At 34.7% G+C, this 14,725-nt stretch overlaps 1 protein-coding gene across 1 annotated transcript in view; it reads right to left on the reverse strand.

The window, feature by feature from the left end:
* The window catches only part of CFTR (cystic fibrosis transmembrane conductance regulator (ATP-binding cassette sub-family C, member 7)), a 141,760-nt gene that overhangs the window by 114,808 nt on the left and 12,227 nt on the right, over positions 1–14,725 (reverse strand). The window contains exons 3-7 of the mRNA XM_012652736.1: positions 8,561–8,776; positions 5,967–6,056; positions 4,871–5,034; positions 3,965–4,090; positions 320–566 (exon numbers count right to left, since the gene is read on the reverse strand). Of these exons, the coding sequence (XP_012508190.1) occupies positions 320–566; positions 3,965–4,090; positions 4,871–5,034; positions 5,967–6,056; positions 8,561–8,776 (843 nt within the window). The remainder of the gene's footprint in view (positions 1–319; positions 567–3,964; positions 4,091–4,870; positions 5,035–5,966; positions 6,057–8,560; positions 8,777–14,725) is intronic.

Consider the following 14,725-nt stretch of genomic DNA (forward strand, 5'->3'; position numbering starts at 1 on the left):
TTTCTTTTTAGATCTTTTTGTACATTTGCAAAGTTCGATTGAACCAATCTATTGACTGATTCCTTGAATGAAATCCTCCAAAGTACAGAAACAATTTTCCTCAATTTCTTTGACTTAAGAGAATCTCACAGGCCTTCATTTTACTTCACTAGGCATTCACTACAAGGACTCACTAGAGTACACATAGACATCAAGAGTGGAAATCTTATGCATTAAATAAGCCCAAGACCAAGAATTCATCTCTAGACAGTTTGCCCGCTAGAAAAATTCTAAAATGTTTCAAAATCATAGTATATGATGCACAATTGTGGTACATTACCTGTATTTTGTTTATTGCTCCAAGAGAATCATACCATGTTTGTACAGCCCACGGAAATTGCCGAGTGACTGCCATGCGCAGAACAATGCAGAATGAGATGGTTGTGAATATTTTTCGAAGGATGATTCCTTTGATCAGTGCATAAGGAAGCACAGATAAAAACACCACAAAGAACCCTGAGAAGAAGAAGGCTGAGCTATTGAAGTATCTCACATAGGCTGCCTTCCGGGTCAGTTTTAGTTCTGTTCTATAAAAAAATAATAATAATAATAAGATTCTGGATGTTATTTTACTTTTCAAATATCAGGCATCTTGGAACGTAAAATCTGAACATGATCTCTAGAGTGTTTCTACCTGCGTTCTGATCCTGGCCCCACCCTATCTATACGAGTTGCATGAACTTGGGCATGTCATTTAACCTCTCTGGCCTCAGTTACCTTATCTGGAAGGGGGATAGTAATGAATGCACCAGTGTTTTGCACATAATACTTGTAAATATTATTTTTAAATTATAATTAATAATTTCAGTTGTTATTAACATCATTATTATAACACTATTTTTATACCTTTATTCATTATCAACTTCTTGGTTGGTTGGTTGGTGTTTTAAGTAATTAAGTGTGGAAATGAGAACAGTGTTGAAAGATTTATAAAGAAAAAAGACAATTCTGTGAATACCTAATGGATTCTTAACACTTTAGAAATTCTAGTTTGGCTTTGAGGAACATTGAAAATAACAAGTAAATCACAGAGGAGTGGTTCTCAAACCTTAGCATGTGGAAAAATCACCTGAGATACTTGCTAAAATGCAGTCTCAGGCTCACCTCTCAGCGATACTGATTGAGTGAATGAGTCTCAGTAGGTTTCCAGAATCTGTGTTTTAAAAAAACAATCCAACCTGATTCTGTTGCAGGTGGCTCTTAAAAAATTATGAGAGTAGATACTACATCCTCTTTGTCTCTCTCATTTCAGCATAATTATTACAGTCACATTAAACTATACTTTCAATCTAGTCTGAACTGCAAATGGGAATTCTTTTTCACACATGTATGAGGCTTAAATACTCCAGCAGCAGAAAACAGGCAATGTAGAGGACAATGCTGCTTTCAACCTGAGTCCCACTCCAGGATCCATAAAAACGGGAGTCACTTGTGATCCTCCCCATCTAGCTCTTACATAGGGAAAGGGCAATGAGGACACAGACAAATAGAGGGATCTGGTGGGAGGGGCAACAGCTGTGCCACGGCATAGTGCGGGTGGGCACCTGGCATTTGGGCGCTAGTTCCACTCACTTCATAGTTCAGAAAAGCAATTTTCATTTTCAAGTGCAGAACTCAGAGGGGATTTTGTTTTTCTTAGTCTGAAAAAAAAATGTAATCTGAGCACACTAATGAAGATAATGGAGTTCAATGTGCCCAATGTAGATTGCGATTCACAGTCAAAACAGTCTAATGTTTACCTATTTCAGTAATTTGGCATTGAAGAGATTACGATTTTGGAATCTCACCTGGATTTGAATCCTGGCTTTGCCAGGTATAGCTATGCCATCTTAAGCAAGTCACTCTTCTCTCTGATTTTATATTACAGAATCAACATCTATAGAAGGGAAGCATAACAAGTCCCTTGTGGAGTTGTTGTCAAGATTAAATGAGAGCACAGCAAAGGGTCTAATACTTAAAATACTAAAATCTACAATGTGTGTCCTTTCTCCTTAACAGAAAAAGAAAAATATTGACTAGATTGGTTTTAACAAAATGATAGAAAACTCTGTTTACAAAAATGTTAACAAATTTGTCAAATTATTGTTGAAACAGTTGAGAAAAATAAGAGATACTACAATAAAAGCATAATAGATGTAAGAACATCTATAATCACCCGGAATGTAATATTCTCCATAATAAAAGCACTAACGCTTTATGAATCATAAAATATTTTAACAGTTTCTTATAAAAAATTGAAAATGACTTGATTACCAAAGAGAAATAAAAGCATAAATTTTCAGGGAGCTTTGCACAGTCTTTTGACCAGTACGACAGTGGCCCAGGCTGAGATAATCACTCTTTTAAAGCAAGTCCTGCCACAAGCACTTCCTGCCGATCTCTTTCAGAACATTATATTTGCTCTCTTGAGTAGGAGCAATTCTTGCTTTCCCATATCTACGTCGGCATTTTCCAGCCTTTTCTGGTAACAATTTCATGCCAGCTTATACAAGTCAGAAGCAAACATTTGCTATTAGCATTGGTTGAACTGAAATACAGAGTAGGGAGGATGGATTTCATCTTTTGAGGAAGAGGGAAAAATAAAAACCAAAGTCAAGAAAAGTCAGCACCATGAATAATCTGGTCATGAGTGTATCATAAGGCTTGAGAAAACCGGATCTTCTGATACCTTTCTGGGTGTCCTTGCCATGCCTGCATTGACAGGCCTAAGAGTGATGCAGGGAACGAGAGGATGCAGCACTCACTTGTTAATGAGAAAACAACTTCTACCAACTGAACAATTCCCCAAGATCTTCAAGGATGTTTCAGGAAGGAAAATGCAATTCCTTTCCTGGATTTGTCTTGAAAGGCATAACAAAAACAGGTGACCAATAATGTTTGGGAAATAAATACTCTTTTACTCCTTCTATTTACATGGCAAAGGACTTAGCATTTCAGTATTTCTTTTGTTGTTCCAATCACACACCTGCAGCTCAGTTACCATTGTCTACCAGACTCAGTAGCCTGAATTCCTAATACTCATATTCACACCATCCAAAATGCCACTCTTCTTTTTAGCGTATTTTTCCTTGTGAAATTCTCATGTGCTGAAGTTATTGTCCTTTTAACAGTATATCAAACTTCACTGAGTCTCCTAGACCCCTTTTTGATTGAAGTTTGTAGAACATGGAACTTGACTAAAGAAAAATGATCTCATGGCTACAGAAATGCTCTAGTTTATATTTTGCCCAAAATTATCTCAGTAATCATATCTCAATCTATGCTGTATTTTTTTTTTTTTTTTGCTGGATATAATCTTTACTAATCAGTGAAAGGTTATATGAGGGGAAAGAACACTAGAGAGAGGTGCCAAGTACTGATTCTATCTCAGGAAGTGGCTTTTATTACTTGAACTGACTTCACTTCAAGCAGAGGGTTTGTAAGAACATAGTTTATGAATATTACCTGTGCTATTATTCCTAAGTTAAGGAAGAACAAGCATATTTTAACCAGATAAAGGTTTTTTTTCCATTTTCATGCACCATAACATAAATTAAGTAAAATATAAACAGAGGATAATTTATTTGGTTCAGAATTGTACACTGTAGCAATTCCATCTGAAGTATCAATCAGCCTCCAGCATCATGATCATTATCTTAATCAAATAAATATATTAATATTAAGCAGCTATGAATACATGTAAGGGATTCTTTCAAAAAATATAAATATCCTTATAGTACAAAATAACACACTGTATCAACTACATAAAATTATAGCCTATGAAAATGACTTTATGTAACTAAGGCATGAATATTGAAATAATTTAATACAATTTTTTGATAGTCAAAAACTTCAAATATGAGCTGAAAGTCCACTATGACAGACTCATTTTTTTAAATATTAAAATAAAAATGCTAATAATATTGAAATTACAAGAACAACTTACTGTCTTAGGTTTTCAATCATTTTTTCCATTGCTTCCTCCCAGCAGTATGCCTTAACAGACTGGATATTTTCAATCATTTCTGAGGTGATCACGAGTCTTTCATTGATCTTTCCTGCTCTCTGATCTCTGTAAATCAATCAATCAGTCAATCTAATAGTAAAAATAAGTCAAATTACCTACTAAGAACTGCTCAAGCTTTTAAGAAAACTGGCATTTATCAGATGTGTATTTATTATCAAATAGATGGTAATAAAAATAATAACTACCATTTAGTAAATGCTTCCTTTGTGCCAGATCCTGTATTAGATACATTCCATACACTATCCCCAATCCTTGTGACAGTCTATGAAAGGTCGTTACCTCCATTTTAAACATGAAAAACCAGAGACTCAGTGAGGTGAAAGAGCTTGACTAAGGTCCTAGAACTAGTAAGTGTGTGATGTGGGATTCAACAAGAGCTCTCTGACTCCAAAATCTGTATACTTTCTGTCGTAGTCTAGGTGACAAACTTGAGAAATCCACTATCATAAGCAGTGACTGGTATCACTGATTCAATCTGTGATACAAAGTGAAACTCTGGTGCGATGATCTATGAACCAGAGTAGTCAAAGTCAATAAACTCTACACAAAATTTACGTATTCCCTCTAATCCACGTAAATGTTTTACCATTTTTATGATCTATAAAAATGAACTGAATTTTATCACATTTATAAATGCATTCTATAGTCCAACAATCAAAAAATATCCAATTGATATACAAAGAATTATTTACACCATTAAAATAATTCCTTTTTAGTGACACCTTATAGATCACAGTTAGTGCATAGAGCAATCCGGTTTTACTAGAGTGCGCTTTTTGAAAACCTGATTTAAAACCCTTTGAAGCTATGAAAATAGACTGCTACCTGTACTTCATCATCATTCTCCCTAACCCAGCTTGAAAAAGGGCGAGGACTATCAGGAACCCAAGTCCACAGAAGGCAGAGGCCTGTAGCAAATCCCAGAGCAGCCCCATCAGAAGCATTACTTGCAAAGGGGCAATCCACACGAAATGAGCCAATGCAAGTCCCTGGAAAATACAAGCAAAAAAACAAGTGGCATTTTATCTTCCACCCCCAGGAACAAAGAATCATATGTGAAAAACAGCAAGCACGGGGAGCTTGTAACACAAACACTTCAAGTTTCTGAATTAAAATCTAGATATTCATTTCATGGAGCACATAGCAATGTGGGTAAACATCCTATAAATAGACTAGGTTTTCCCAAGGAACAAATTTCAAGTCATTGGATTTGTAAATACATTTTTTCAGTGGAATTGAGATTGGATATTTAAGTATCATGTCTAGAATTTATTTTGCATAGCCTATTTGTTTTTGGATACAACAAGAACCATAGTATAGAACATGAGAGAACAAAGCCTCTCCCCAGAGGCTCAATCTGCACAACTCTGTCGTCTGACAGAGATATTCAGAATAAATATGTGCTCACTTCAACAGTAATTAATTTAGTACCTACTGTGGGTTTGATGCTATGTTAAGTACTGGAAATGCAAAGATAAATAAAACACATTATCTCTCCTCAAGAACCCTGGGTTTCTCTGTCACATAAGATACCACTGAATAAAAATTGCTCAGAGTACTAAATTCAGCCAAATACTGATTTAAAGTATTAAAAGGTGACTGATGAATGAGTGGTCAGTAAAAAAAAAAAAAAAGAAAGAGAAAAAATATAAAGTATTAAAAAGAAATAAGGTCTGATAAGGATTAAGTTTTGAAAAATCTTATAAATAGCAAGCTAAGGTGCCTTTGATTTAGGTGGTTCCGCCAGATCCCAGAATGACACTTTGCTACACAATTTAGCTTTCTCAGTTTCCAGAATAGGGAAGGTGGAGATAAGTTGACCTAAACACTTATTTCTATTATCTGACCCAGGAAAACTCCATCTTTGGGGATGTAAGATTTATAACAATAACAGATAGAGATTAAATCAGTAGGTACATACTTCATCAAATTTGTTCAGGTTGTTGGAAAGGAGACTTACAAGTTGTCCAATACTTATTTTATCTAGAACCCGGCTTGACAGCTTTAAAATCTAAAAGAAAAATGGGACATTAGATGTTTTTGTTTGTCAACAAACAAAAGACAAATATATTTATAAGTAACATAATATGGCTGAGGAATGCATTAAGTAAAGTACAAATGCATTAAGTAAAGGTGGTAAAAACTATTTTATGTTCATCTAGCTTAGTATTTTCTCAGATTTATAAATATTTCTCTTTACAGTAAATATTATACTGGTATGACTGTAGTTGTTTTATTTTGCAGCATCTAGACAGTAATAATTATTTTTTCTCCTCCACAATGAAAATGATATTGTACTTAAATATCCATTTATATTATGTGAGAGGTTTTTTTTCTTTGCTTTTGTTTTAAAAGATGGAGCCAAAGGCAGCAAAAATGTGAGATTAAACCTTCATCTTAAATTTTTCATGCAGCCTTATACTAACTCTTTTGAATAAAATTACTGTTAAAGTCAATAAAAGTATATTATGAATAACTGAATCATTAATGATTTTGTGAAAAATTAAATTAGCAATAGAAAATCCTTAAATTTTACAAGGAAAAACATAACAGTTTATGCAAAATTAATTTATCTATGTATTTATCTACTAATTAATTTTAATTAAAATTATTAAGATAAATTAATTATGATTATGAAATATCATAGTCATACTTTCCCTGTAAAATTGAAGAATTGATTTGTTATTAGAGGCTTTGATTGGAAAGTACCCATTTAATATTTGTTTCAACTGAATCCCTCACATATTTGTTGAGAATTTAGTAGATGCAAACCACTATATTTGAGTCAACACAAGGCTCAATTTAGGGACCAAACCAGAGCCACATGGAGATATAATCGCATTATTTGGTGATGATGCCAATGTAGGCTGGAGAGATGAAGCAAATTAGGTAAGAACAGATACTCAATGTTGAAAAAGAAAGACACGTACCATAGCATCTAACTTTTCATTAACACATACTGGGTCTGAAAAATCAGACACATATTGCTGTATTTGTGCCAAATGTTACATATAGTCTTGTTTACAAACTAGCCTGCTCCTTATTCGATCTCTCCTCCTTGTTAGCCCATGCCTCTCTCTTCCCATGTAACACTCTCTGCCTCACTGTATCGGTCCTTATTTCATTTTTCCTAATAGTTGGAAAACCTCTCACTTCGCAGATTCTGATTTACCTATTTTAGAAATTTGAAGCAGTTTTTGCCAAATGTTCTATACTTTTTAGGTCTTCTTTTCCTTATCCATAGACAAGGATAAGAGTACCTATCATAAACAGTCATGGGGAGGATCACTGAGATAGTATACCTAAATCACTACAAGCTTGTCATGCACATTCTTAGCTATTAGTTATCATCACTTTTTTATAAATATTTGTTAAACTTAATTCAACTTTCTTTGATATGCAAGCTGTGGAGAGTCTCTATTCCAAATAATACCTAAAAATTTCTTCACTTATGTAAAATGTCTGGATCAAAATAAAATTTTTGTTGATTTGTCATCCATGTTTTCCTGGTACCTATAAACTGCTGAGCTTGCAGCTGAGGTGATGTGATTAAACTGGGAACTCCATTTTTTTCCCCTCTGCCTCCATAAAAGGCTTTTTTGAACAGTAAAGTATGGTTATTGCGGTTTTATAACTCAAATGACCTTGTATGTATACCATGGAAGTGTTAGGGATTATTTGCTAGAGGCAAATTTCAGACCCATGCTCCTTATAAACCAAGTATATAAAGATTTTTTACATTGGGGGAAGAAAAAAAGAGGATAAGGGTAAAGCAATATCCAAATGAGTCAATCAAAAACACCTTTCAGTAATGACTTGATAGATCCAAGTAGTCACACATAGTATTGAATCAGGTTGGTGAAAGCACATGACATTGAAATGACCTTAAATTGTGTTTGTAAGTTAGCTAAATGTTAATTTGAATTCCCCTAAATCATGCTTTAGCAAATTGGGCTCTTGTCTGAGCAATACATACAAAAAAGCAAAATAGGTTCTTATGGTTTCAATACATGGGCTGTTCCAAAAACTTTACAGGACTCACAGAATGACAAAAATCCAACTCAAAACAAGGCAGTGGATACTACCACTTGTGACAACTAGTTAAGGTGGAAACATTTATTGCTTGGGTAATCTATCATTAACAATTATATATTATACTGTTACCATTGAACATAAAGATACCATAAAATGACATTTTGTCAATGACTTTCATGCAGATGGTGTGAGTTATTTTAACAGGGAACCGTGGATTCCAAAAAAATGATATGACTAGTGAAAAAACCAAAAACGAAACCTACAATATAAGCAGTTTACAGAAGGTGCTCAATAATTATCAGATGAAGTGAATTAAATTATCAAGGACAATTAAAAACATTTATTCCTGCCATTTATTTCACAGGCATACAAAATTAATTTCAGCATTGATTCCTTACTTGTACCAGCGCACTATCTAATTCATGGCATTTAAAACATGTACCATAAAGGATACATGTACCACGTGCAAGGAAGTATTACCTTCTTATAAATCAAACTAAACATAGCTATTCTCATCTGCATTCCAATGTGATGAAGGCCAAAGATGGCTGGGTGTAGGAGTAGCGTCCTCACGATAAAGAGAAGGCATAAGCCTATGCCTAGGTAAATCGCTATGGAACGTTCCGCCTTGTTATCTGGATCATAGGAAGCTATGATTCTTCCCAGTAAAAGAGGCTGTACTGCTTTGGTGACTTCCTACAGAAGGAAAAAAAAAACAGAAAAATTAAATTTCATGTCCCTCTCATAAAATACCTCCACAATTTGAACACAAGAAGTTTCATCTTTAGAGGACTTAAAATGGGCTAACATAGAGGGCCAAACCATACAAGAAACTCCTGACACTATTTTTACTATCTTGATACTTTGAAGTAAGATTTGGTATTTGGTTACAGCAAAAGTCATTTGGGGACAAGTTTATGTACAAGGTATTTTTAACTAAAAAGTGAATCTTTGCCATAAAGTAAAAGTATAGTTTCTGAAATGGTTTTTTAATTAGTAACAACTACAAAGCCCTTAACAGTTTCTAAAATATTTCCCATTTGATTTTGTAACAACTTTTGGAGTCAGAGTAGGCATTATTATTTTCACTTTGCAGATGAAGAAACTGAGACCAAAGAGACCAAGTGACTGGATGTAATTTCAAAATAGAACTTTCAAAAGTGTTTTGAGCAATGGTATAATTTTCAGAATGAACATAGCTTCTTAAGGCAATCACATACAGGGGAGCTGGCAACAGGAGGGAGGAGCATGCCAGCAGTATTGTTTTTTAAGTCAGCCACTTTAGGTCTGCAATGAGTGTGGACTTCGGCACAGGCCTTTTCCAGCAGGTTCACCCTGGTGCCAGATTCAATGACTCATCAACTCCTCAAAGGCCTGTGAGTCAATGAGAGAAGATGAGAGTCGTGTTTTCCCAAATCTACCTTCTGGGGATCTTCCATCACTTCTAAACCAAATTGTTCATCAAATTTGTTACCACTTCTCCTGAATATACAGGAATAGATTTAAACCCAAGGATTTGAACCCAGAAGGTCTAATTCTTACCCATCTTTTGAAGGCCAAAGGACCTTCAAAAGAGAAAGACCCACAATCCCCCATTTTGTTTTATAAGGACCTAGTGAAATGGGGATCTGAGGCTAAACTCTGCCAGGAAATGATGTTATGCTTGATTTCATTTCAAGCCTGACTGCCACGACCACCCCCGAGTATTGCTCAGCATTACTCTGTCTCAACCCTTACTTTGCTTTTTCTTCCATTTTCTACAATGATTTAACTTTTTCTAAATCTCAGGTGTCCAACACCACCATCCCCCTCATACTCAACAGATGACCACGTTTTCTACATTAACTTCGTCTCCAGATGACTCCTAACCCATATATGGCTGTCATTGGTTGACCGCTGGCTTTGTACGCTGTGCTTGTTTTACAATACTTCACTTCAAATTAACTGTGTAGACCGAGGCTCTGAGTGTAAGAAAACATTCAAACTTTTAAAAAGTCTCCAAACTAATCATGAACCTAGCATATTATAGTTCTCAACATCTCATATAACCATATTTTAAATGTGAGTTTGAATTATAGCAGACAGGCAGAGGCTGAAAAGAAAATTGCTAACCTCCTACACAGGCATAATGTGTTAGTAGTTTGCCAAATCCACTAAAGAGGGCTTATTTTTTAAAAAGTAAGCACACACATATTACTGCTTCGAGTGTATCATTTTATGCATGCTTTGTACTCTTATTACATGGGTATGCATCTTTAGACTACATATATTGAATTGTTTTTGAGGTTTTAAATTTTATATAAATGGCATCACACTGTACTTTTTGCAACTTTTTTTCTTAACACTGTGTTTTTCACATATATCCCTATTGATACTTGTATAGCCAACTCATTTGTTCTAAGTGTTGTTTAACATGCCATCCTGTGAATAAATCTTGTTATTTGCCCATTGCTCTGCATTGGGGCAGTTGTATTGTTCCCACTCTTTCGCTATTACAATCAGTGCAGGTGCTGCACTGTCCATTTTTATGAAGTTCCATATGTACATGTCAAACTTTCTCTAGAGTAAATAACTATTTCAAAATAACTCCTTAAATTAGGAAAGCATACAGTTAAGATAAATCTTGGATTTAAAATTATATGTATAAATATATCTGCACTGCAAATATAATTTTTCATGGTCTGTTTACAGTGGCAATATTTCATCCTTAAAATTATTTTTAGATTAATATTTTATCCCCCAATTTTTCTATAGTATGTTGTTTTTCATTGACAAATATCAATATCGCATTTACTTTATTTTTTCATAACTAGTGGATTTGCACTTGGCTAAAATGCTCTCTTGAGTTGCAGTCAAGGGCAGTAGATTTGTATGTGCTACCCATGTTGGAAGTACTGTGTGAGGCCATGAAGGAGAGAGCAAGGGCATTGTTTACCATGCATGCCAGACAAAGCATCATTTCTTGTTCTTTATAAGACAATAACTGGAAGGATATGACCTGTGACTGCTTCTAATGAAGTCAATTGTTTATATCATGATTAGCATAAACACCTTTCTCCCTTTTTCAGAACCTATTCCTCTGCTAACATTTATATGTATATAAGGAGAGAGAAAGAGAGAGAGTGAGAGAGAGAGCCCCTAATACAAACTATATCAAACAATATAATAAGAGAGTCACTGATAAATACCACATTGCAAAAAAATTACATAAATAAATCTAAGGAATAACTCCTATCTATGGAATGCTAAAAAGAGCAAAGAGCATTCTGGAGAAAAAAGATGAGTATCTTAGCAATTGAGCTGTAGCACAGAATTTTTAGAGTTAGAAATGTACAGGGTTGCATATGTTTTTTTTCCTGTTGAGTAGTTTGAACTAAACTCCCTGCCATTGAATCTCCATTTTATTTTCCACCTGTTTTATCTATCACAATGGACTTATTTGCTTAATTGTTATTCAGTTGAAATTTATAACAAAATAATTGAAATCTGTATTAATCCAAATGGAATGCCTTTTGTTTCTAAAAGATGGGGTCTTGCTATGTTGCCCAGGCTGGAGTGCAGGGGCTGTACATAGGCACAATCACAGCACACTACAGCCTCAAACTCCCAAGCTCAAGCCATCCTCCTACCTCAGCCTCACCAGTATCTGGGACTACAGGCTCACATCGCCACTGCTGACTTGGAATGCCTGTTTTACATATCGTCATGATTGAGTTAGTTGTCATCTTTCCTCAACCAATAGAGGACATACTCATCCTTTCAACGACAGCGGCTGTTTCACAAAGACACTGGTAGTGTTATTCTGGAAGGGCACATGTTTGTAGAATACAATGAAGTTTATTTTTGGTAGACAAAATTCCAATAATAAGACCATCTGCAAGTAGCAAACCAACATAAACCTCACTACCACATAGAGCCATTACCATTCAAGGACAAAATCACACTCGAAATCCCCTGCCCCTTCTATAGTTTTCCCTAATCTGTTTTAAGCAGCATGTTCTCTAATATTTACTATGCAACCATTTACAGATATCACCTGATTTCTTTTATTCGGAAAAGAAAACAATGATAACTGACACCTAGCTTAGTCTACGAAGTGCGTTCCTTTGCAAAAAATTACCCTGGAATGCCTGTGAGAAACATAGTCCTATATACTTGGTACATGAAAGCTGCTTGTACTCTGTCGCTCAGACTATTTTCAGGGACACAAGAAATGTTCTGATTTGCTACCACATGAAATAGTACAAACAAACAGAGGCTTGCGTGTAAGGAGGAGAAATGTTAAATTACTTGGATATGTAATAAAATAAGTTATTACTTTTTATCAGACACAAATCAAGATGGAACTCACTTAATGGTTCACTGAGATAACAGAAACCTGATACCAATGAGTAAGCCAGCATGACAATAAAATTAATACTGAATTGAAAGGCATAAAATCCAAGGTCTTATCCCAGCATGTTACCTACATTCTCTGTGTCACCTTAGCCATTTCCCTTTTCTAGACAGTTTTCCTCACTGTTAAGCTAAGAGGTGGAGCAAGCTGATCTTGATGGTCCCCTCCAGTGCTAACATCTCTAATTATATGATCTGAATCTGCAGAGTCCCTTGGAAGAAGCCAAGAATTCCTTGGGTAATTCCCCTGGCCCACATCCTGCCATAACTATGAATGTTTTCTACTCAGAGGGTTGCAGGGTTGAGCAGCATGAGTTCAGAAGACCATCTGGGTAGAGGGAGTCTACACAGATTGCATTCCTGATGGGAATAATCTTGGGTCTTAATTTACATCATCCTCCTAGGGAAAATTTGAAAGCCTAAAAATACCTCTTAGGAGATATATCTAGTTTTTCACAGGATCTTCCAGACCAGAGCTCAACATTACCGAAGATGAGTCTAAATCCTTTAACCATTTTTTTCTGCCTACACACCCATGGTGTGCAGGTCAGATGTTTCTAGAGATAGGGAAGTTTGCTTTTTCTGAATATTCAGTCCATAAAGGTAAGTTTGGGTGAAAATATAAAACTGGACTAAGGCTTGCAATGACATTAAATGAATTAATATCAAGATAATTTTACTTTAAAAATTAGAGTTCTGAGCCCAAAACATAGTTTTTTTCTAATATAAGTAGAATGATTGGTTGAAAAACTTCTAAGGCTACATTTTTTTTCTACTGTGTGTGGTCACTTGTAAAATCATCATTATCATCTTCACTTGTTTTAAATATACGGTACTTTATATGTCTTTATCCCAGAAATACTAGGACTGTTTAATATTAAGAAATTAATTAATAAAATACCACTAGACTATAGAAGAACCTATGATTATCTCAAAAACACCTAAAAAGGAATCTGATAAAATTCATTTATTAGAAACAGATACTGTTTCTAATAAATGTTCTTAATTAACTTGAATATAAAGATACTTTATTAACCTGTGAAAGGATTTCTTCCTCAAAACAACAATCAGTGCCATAATTAATAAAACTTAAGAAGCATTACCTTTAGAGTCAGAAAAAACAAGAATAATACTGGCTATTACTACCATTTAACATTTTTCTGAAACTTCTAGCTAATGCACCTCAAAAAGAAAAATGATTGAGGTACAAATATTGGAGAGAAGAAACAAAAAGTATCTTTATCAAGATAGAATATGATTGTCTGTATAACAAAGTTAAGTGAATCAAGAGTTTAATAGGTAAAGAGGTTTAAAAAATAACTATGCTCAGAAAATAGACTTCTATATACGAAACATGATAATTAAATAAATAAGTATCCTATTCATAGTAACAGTATAACAAAAGATACATTGTAAAACCAATAAGACATACAGATACAGACGCATACGCACTTTTTTTTTGAGACAGGGTCTCACTCTTTTGCCTGGGCTAGAGTGCAGTGGCGTCATCACAGTTTACTGTAACCTCAAACTCTTGGGCTCGAGAGATCCTTCCACCTCAGCCTCCCGAGTATTTGGGACCTCATATATGCATGCCACCATGCAGCTAATTTTTTAATTTTTCTCTGAGACAAGGTCTCGCTATGTTGCTCAGGCTGATTTTGAACTTCTGGCCTCAAGCGATCTTCCCGCCTTGGCCTCCCAAAGTGGTAGGATTACAGGCATGAACCACTATGCCCAGCCTTAAAATACACATTTTAAAAAAACATTATTTGGACATATTTTTAAAGTCTCAATAAAATAAACGGAGAGACTTAAAACTTTCTAAAATGAAAAACTTAATATTGCAAAGATTACCTTCTCCCCCAAGTTATTTTATAAGATTAATGAAGTCTTCATCAGAGTTCTAAGTGGATTTTTTGGAAGTGAATGTTTAGCATGGTAAGAGCAGAAACTGTCTCTCTTAATTTTTGCAACCATCTCAGCACCATACACAATACATAGCACAGAGCGTCCACTCAACAAATAGTTGTCAAATTGATGGATAAAATGATTCTAAATTTCATTTGGGAAAAAAAGAGACACTAATCAAAAACATTTGAGGAATAAGAATAATGCGAGAGAGGGTTTACATTACTGGATATTAAATAATGATGCTATAATAATATGCAGCATGACAAAGAAACATGCTGATTTATCTGGAAAGTCTAGGAATAAGTCCAAGCACAAGTAATAATTTAATATATAATA

Source organism: Propithecus coquereli, unplaced genomic scaffold, assembly GCF_000956105.1.
Source record: "Propithecus coquereli isolate 6110/MARCELLA unplaced genomic scaffold, Pcoq_1.0 Scaffold4, whole genome shotgun sequence".
Classification (NCBI taxonomy): domain Eukaryota; kingdom Metazoa; phylum Chordata; class Mammalia; order Primates; family Indriidae; genus Propithecus; species Propithecus coquereli.